This window comes from Chaetodon trifascialis, chromosome 9 (assembly GCF_039877785.1).
Source record: "Chaetodon trifascialis isolate fChaTrf1 chromosome 9, fChaTrf1.hap1, whole genome shotgun sequence".
Taxonomy (NCBI): Eukaryota; Metazoa; Chordata; class Actinopteri; order Chaetodontiformes; family Chaetodontidae; genus Chaetodon; species Chaetodon trifascialis.
The window spans coordinates 12390121-12396529 of NC_092064.1; the positions used below are offsets into that span (position 1 = coordinate 12390121).

The 6409-nt window shown below is 43.4% G+C and overlaps 2 protein-coding genes across 3 annotated transcripts in view; one reads left to right on the forward strand and one right to left on the reverse strand.

Moving 5' to 3' along the window:
• Positions 1 to 6409, forward strand: part of vmp1 (vacuole membrane protein 1) — a 198003-nt gene that overhangs the window by 145697 nt on the left and 45897 nt on the right. The window lies entirely within an intron of this gene.
• Positions 936 to 6281, reverse strand: LOC139335871 (transmembrane protease serine 2-like). The gene is made up of 12 exons (XM_070969660.1): positions 6200 to 6281; positions 5777 to 5932; positions 5345 to 5429; positions 5041 to 5154; positions 4682 to 4805; positions 4461 to 4571; positions 4317 to 4360; positions 2652 to 2814; positions 2390 to 2562; positions 2139 to 2240; positions 1884 to 2026; positions 936 to 1109 (listed from the first exon to the last, which is right to left on the reverse strand). Exons 1-12 carry the CDS (start codon positions 6212 to 6214, stop codon positions 936 to 938), a joined length of 1404 nt encoding a protein of 467 aa, XP_070825761.1. The 5' UTR covers positions 6215 to 6281.

Genomic DNA, 6409 nt, shown 5'->3' on the forward strand with positions numbered 1-6409 from the left:
TGCTTTGGGAGTCAGTGAGGACAAGCTCCATGTGGTTTGTGAGCGACATCTTGTGTTGACACATGGTATCTCCATTTATTGGCCCATATATATCAAATATTGCTATTCATTAAAAAGAACTGTTTCAATCATGTTCATACAGACTAAAAGACTTTATGTATTTCACATAAATATACAAAAATAAAACTATTATAAAGAGATAATGTGCAAACATTGCTCATAGGAGCTTATTACATGAATTTGAGCAAAGTCTGCATCCACAGTAATATGTCAGGAATAAATTATGGGAGGGATACAGATATTCTTGAGGCATTGTATCTTTTCAGTTCATCTTTGGTCCTGTCGTCAGTCATCTTGATGCTTCTGTGAACAGAAAAACAAACATTTTTCATGTGAAAAGCAGCTGTTTCATGTCATGAAAATGTTAAGAGTAACACCTAATCACTTCTTAATGATGGTCATATTAGAGCTGCAGCTACTTATCATCCTTTAATTTCTATTATCAGTAAATGTTATTTAATAATAAATTCCCATGTGAAATGACCCGAGTCTAAAGTAGTATTTCAAATTTTGGCCAACAGTGAAAAATATGCTGAATTGTTTCTGCAGTAATATTATTTTCAGCTTAACAACAGTGAAATCAACCATGTAGTTTGGAGGTCAAAGAGCAGTTTGAATGTATTACCCTTTTATATGTTAAAGAATTGAAACAATTTACAGGCTTGATGAAGACAGATAAAGATTAAATCCTAGCTTGTACTCAGACTCCACTGTGAAGGTGTTATTACTGTACATCCAGCATGAGTCCACCAGTATTACTTGGTGCACCAGACAGATAAACCTGATTACATCTGGTCCTCTGAGCAGATTCCAAATGCTACAAATGATGTGGACATAATCCTGATTTTCTTTAACTGCCTTTACAAGTCTAACCATTATTTGTTTTGTTTTTTTACCTTCATTTGATGGTAAATCCAATCCAGAAAGTAGGTGACGTTGCCATAAACACCTGGTTTGTTGTGCTCTGAGCAGCGGTCCCCCCAAATACTGTCTCCTACGAGCCACCACGCTCCATCCTTCAGGGACACTAGAGGGCCACCGCTGTCAGTCTGAGAAGCACAAAACTCAACTGCACACTCTGGAAGATACTGCACATGCAACACTTATCAAGATTCCCAGATTCAGTCTCAAGAGCTTTCCAACACCCTCAATGGCTGCTTTTGTGAAATTTTAACACCAGATGTTATTTATTCAGTTTAAGATGCAGTTAAGTTCTTTCTAGGTCCATGAAAAGCAATGAATAGCTCAAATAAAACATGATATCATGGTCAGCTGCCATTTCAGAGCTCTAACTTAACATTCATTGTTGACTCGACTGTATAAATGCTTTGTTATGTAAGTCACAAAGTGGAACTATTTAGTTAAAGCTGTTGCTATGTACAGAACACAGTGCAGCTCTTGTTTGCCTTTGCCTCAGAGCGGCTTCCATAAGAGCATGGACATGCTTTGAATTCTTTCAAGAACAGGAACTATTTGTTTATCGCTGCTCAGTTTGTGCGAGAAAAACGCCTTTGTAGCGGAAAATGTCCCATTATAAAGAGTGTTTGTTTGTTATCGCTTGTGTTAAAACTGATTTCTTTGAATGCATTGTTCTCCGGGATCTCTTGAGTCTGTATTAAAAGGGTGTTATTTGCAGCTAATGTTTAAACACAACCCTGAAGGCAGTGGACCAATGTGGCGGCGGTCCGTCTGGTCTCACTATACAATAAAAAAACAAACTGCTCTGTGTTCAGTTTATTCGCTGCATTTGTCTTGGTTTTAGAATTTAAACTTCATTTTCACACCTCCAACAGAAAATGATGTGTATCACTGATTTGTCTTACATGACACCTGTTGGATACTGCCTCCGTCTCTGTGGCGCATAACATGTCCTGTGATATCCTGCCACTGTAGGCGATGGAGCTGTTACAGTCTGCAGTATCTATGAGAGAGACCTGAGCCTCCGTCAGGTACAGAGATCCAGAGTCTGTCAAATAACATTGAAGTAATTCAGGTTATTCAAGTCGCTTCAGTATTTGTTTATGTAAAATGTTCGTGGTTATAGGCAAACAGAGACAAATGTCTTGTGACTGAATAACCTCCATTTCCACTGTGATGAAATTGTGTTATCCAGCCACTCTGAGGAGAAGTGATGTTCAGACCAACATTTGGGAGGCACACAGGTCTGACATTACTGGAGGCTGCCAAAGAAAAGAAAGTAAAAATGGATCCTTTATGACTTTGAAAAAGGTGTATTATCATTTTGGAGGATGTAGTTGTATTAAAAAGGTGTTTCTGTTATTTTGTCTACCCCATTTATATCAATGCAGGAAGGTTAAATAAATGTCACCTGCAAAGTCCAGAGGTTTAGAGAGCCTCATCAGAGCGATGTCATTCCTGCGAGTGAGACTGTTGTAGCCTGCGTGGGCTATGATGCAGCTCACAGAGTACGCAGGGTTAAACAGAGTGTCTGATGGATCCACTATCCCAGCATACACTGTCCAGGCTCCAGGGCTGGAGGCCCTGCAGGGGAGAGAGAGTCGGCAGAGAGTGGATGCAAACTGGATGAGAGCACAGCCACTGCTTTGAGAGGTGTGAGGAGAAGGCCTCACCTGGCCACACAGTGTGCTGCAGTGATTGTCCAGTAGGGGGAGATGATGGCTCCTCCACAGCGGTGAGAGCCTGCAAGCTGCAGACTGACCTGCCAAGGCCAGGCCCCTAGAGAGGCCAGCTGGCCCCCAGAGGCCCTGCTGGAGTTCACCCCAATCCCACAGTCTGAGGACAAAACTGCTGTTAGAGAGGATGCATTTCACTGCTGCAACAGCAACGATAACAGTCAGTATGAGTCAAAGTGTAACAATTACAGTGTAAAGACATACAGAACACTGATCTCATAAAACCTATAATTATAGTCTTGTCATGTTCCCAGTAGTGTGGACTTTTTGGACTAACCGGACAGCAAGATTGTCTTTTACACATATAGTTTCAGCTGAAACAGTACAGTACTACATGAAAATAAAAAATTAACAGAAATATGTGAAAAACATAACAAAGCTTTGCAAATGCTTTAAGCCTTGTTTTAAATCTTTTTTAAAACCTGGACAGTCTGGGGCAGTACTTGGCGGCGTCGGATGCACTGATACATAACGTCCCATAGGTGCTCAATTGGATTTAGGTCGGGGGAACTTGAAGGCCAGTCAATGGCATCAATGCCTTCGCCGTCCAGGATCTGCCTACATACTCAGGCCACATGAGGCTGGGCATAGTCCTGCACCAGGAGGAACCCAGGGCCCACTGCACCAGCGTAAGGTCTGACAATCACTGTGATGATTTCTTCCAGGTACAGCAGTCAGGGTACCATTGGCTATGACATGGAGGTCTGTGAGACCCTCCAAGGATATGCCTCCCCAGACCATCACTGACCCACTGCCAAACCAATCATGCTGGATGACGTTCACCACAGCGTCTCCAGACTCTTTGAGGCCTGTCACATGTGCTCAGTATAAACCTGCTCTCATCTGTGAAGAGAACGGGGTGCCAGTGGCAGACCTGCCAATTCTGGTGCAAAACTGGAGAAGAATCAGTCAGGAAGGATAAGGAGAGAGCAATTGTATGTGGCCACTACATGCAGAACCATTCTTTTTTGGGGGGTTGGTTTGATTTTGGGCTGCACGGTGACGCAGCAGGTAGTGCGCGTGCCTCACAGCAAGAAGGTCGCCGGTTCGATTCCCGGGTCAGGCCTTTCTGTGTGAAGTTTGCATGTTCTTCCCGTGCATGCGTGGGTTCTCTCCGGGCACTCCGGCCTCCTCCCACAGACCAAAAACATGCTCATTAGGTTGATTGGTGACTCTAAATTGCCCCTAGGTGTGAGTGTGAGTGTGAATGGTTGTGTGTATGTGCCCTGTGATCGGCTGGCGACCGGTCCAGGATGTACCCCGCCTCTCGCCCGTTGACAGCCGAGATAGGCTCCGGCCCCCCCGCGACCCCGAAAGGGATAAGCGGCATAGAAAATGGATGGATGGATGGTTTGATTTTGCTTCTCCACTCCACCTGTTGTCGCTTTCATTTGCACCAAAGCAGGTGGAACTGAGTCACAATCACTTGTGCTTCCTAAATGGACAGAGTGACATCCCTGAAGTTTAACTGATTTGGTGTTATACTGTGATGAATAAGTGTTCCCTTCATTTTTTTGAGCAGTGTATCATCATATCCCCCCTTTAGTATTTCAGAAAGAAACATTTATTTTTATGTTTTTAGTATGTGTGAGAATAACATACCAGTGCAACGCAATGTCACCACACTGTTGTTGGGACAGGTATTGCTGCAGATGACAAAGAAAGAGAGATTTGACATGGAATTAATGATAATATTGAGTCAGTATTTTCAATTTTATGCCGGTTGACCTCTACCAGTTCGCTCACCTGAGCACAAGCTGTTGTAGTATGGATGCCCCTGGGCTCAAGTCAGACTTCACTGTTAAGAATCCATCATCAGAGTCAGTCTGCTGCTGGCCTGATTTATAATATGTGCCCCTGTCAAACCACATCACGGAAAATAGAACCTCATTTAAATCCTTCACACGTCAGAATAAGGAGAAAACAGTCTGAGCTTCAACATCCAGTGAAACAGGAGGACATCTCACCTGCTGTATCCCAGATGCTGGCAGCCTGCCTTCCCCTGCTGCTCCGTCCAGCTGTGAGAGCAAATGCTCCTCCAGTTATTACCCGAGTAGATCTGGAGCAGGAAACTGGAACCGTGCAGCCTCACTGAGCACAAGCAGCAAAGACAAACAAGCAACTAACAACGATGTTCTCTTTAGTGTCTGAAGTCAAATTTAAATTATAATAACTACAAGAGGCACAGAGCTTCAATGTGATCTAAATGAAGGTGTTCCTTTTCGCCGGATAAGATGTGTCAACAGTATTCTGTAACAGTAAAGGTGAATGAAGAGCTTGCAGGTGTGTTTTATCCTGCGTTGTGTCCCTGGATGAGGTTGTTTACCGCAGTTGGCTTCATCCTGGCCTGCAGGACAGTCCGTCACTCCATCACACCACTGGGACTCCCACACACAGCTCCCATCCCCACACTGCCTCCCATGCACACAGGTCGATGAGACTGGGACACAAGATGAGGCAGAGGAAAGGATTTTACATGATACTGTGTGTGTGCGTGTGTGTGTGTGTGTGTGTGCGTGCGTGCGTGCGTGCGTGTGTGTGTGTGTGTGTGTGTGTGTGTGTGTGTGTCAGGTTCACGTAAAGGTGGTCATAGCATATGAGTCAGTGTTACGGGGTAATGCTGCACTCACAGTAATAAGCGAGGAGGATTCCAGCCAGCAGCAGGAGGAGCAGCAGGGAGATCACAGCAGCCACGGTGAACTTCACACACCTCTTCTTTACATCTGACAGGACGACAGACACCGTGACTCACGTGGAGACACGTTAACACACAGCTAACTCACGCCTTAAATGTGTTTAATGAATGTGCCTTCTCAGCCAGGTTCGTCTCAGTTTAATCTGATAAAAACATCTGTATAAAGAACTCCACCAATGTCCAAATTACAGGTCATTTCACATCCATCCCATGTACATTTAACACTGGAATATGCATGTAGATGTATTTTGCTTGCAATAATCATTCTTTGAAGAATTATATTTAAAGCCCGCACAAAGCCACTGTTGCAACAGTCGCATTAAAGTCACGCCATCAGTATGAATGGAGAGTTAAATGAAAAGGACACTGGACTACCTTTGCCTTTGGGAATGGACTGGCTGATCTCAGGTGGGGGTTTCGGGGCCACATGATGAACATACTGAGGCTTAACATCAGATCGGCTGGGTGGAGGAAGTTTCCTCTCGTCCTCTTCATGGATGAAACGAGAACCTGAGTCCAGATGCTGTCAGTAAAGCATGGGTGATGAGAATAAAGTGTTCATTTAAGAACTTTTTTTTGCTTGTAAAGTAGATTCAAGTTTCAGAAAAAATAGCTAAAATGTAAATGTACAAATGACGTTTGTCAGCATTTTAAATACAAAATCATACACACATTTTTAATACTGGAATTATTCTAACATGAATGGGAGTTACTCTATGGAAACAGTGTGTATATTTCTATTTAAGAAAGTCCTCAACCTGATATGAGTAAAACATAAATGAAAACTCACCGGATTGGTGGTCATTTTTTGTGTAACCAGCAATATCACAATTTGATGCAGATGCAGTGAAAAAAATGTCCTCCTAAAATAATTCAAACATCAGTCTTGCACGTAAATAATGTGCTCAATAACAATGTCCGCTCCAAGACGCGCTGCTGATAGAATTCAGATGTCCATCACCTCCTCTCACACTGGACCTGCTCTGCATCCTCACACCAG

Bases quoted from the DNA above. Each gene is read 5' to 3' on its own strand.
- LOC139335871 (XM_070969660.1), bottom strand. The intron at 2,815-4,316 runs GTATGTTATTCT...TTTTGTCCTCAG, and splicing joins GGTGACATTGCGTTGCACTG to ACTGTGGGATTGGGGTGAAC. The intron at 1,110-1,883 runs GTAAGACAAATC...TGTGCTTCTCAG, and splicing joins CAGTATCCAACAGGTGTCAT to ACTGACAGCGGTGGCCCTCT.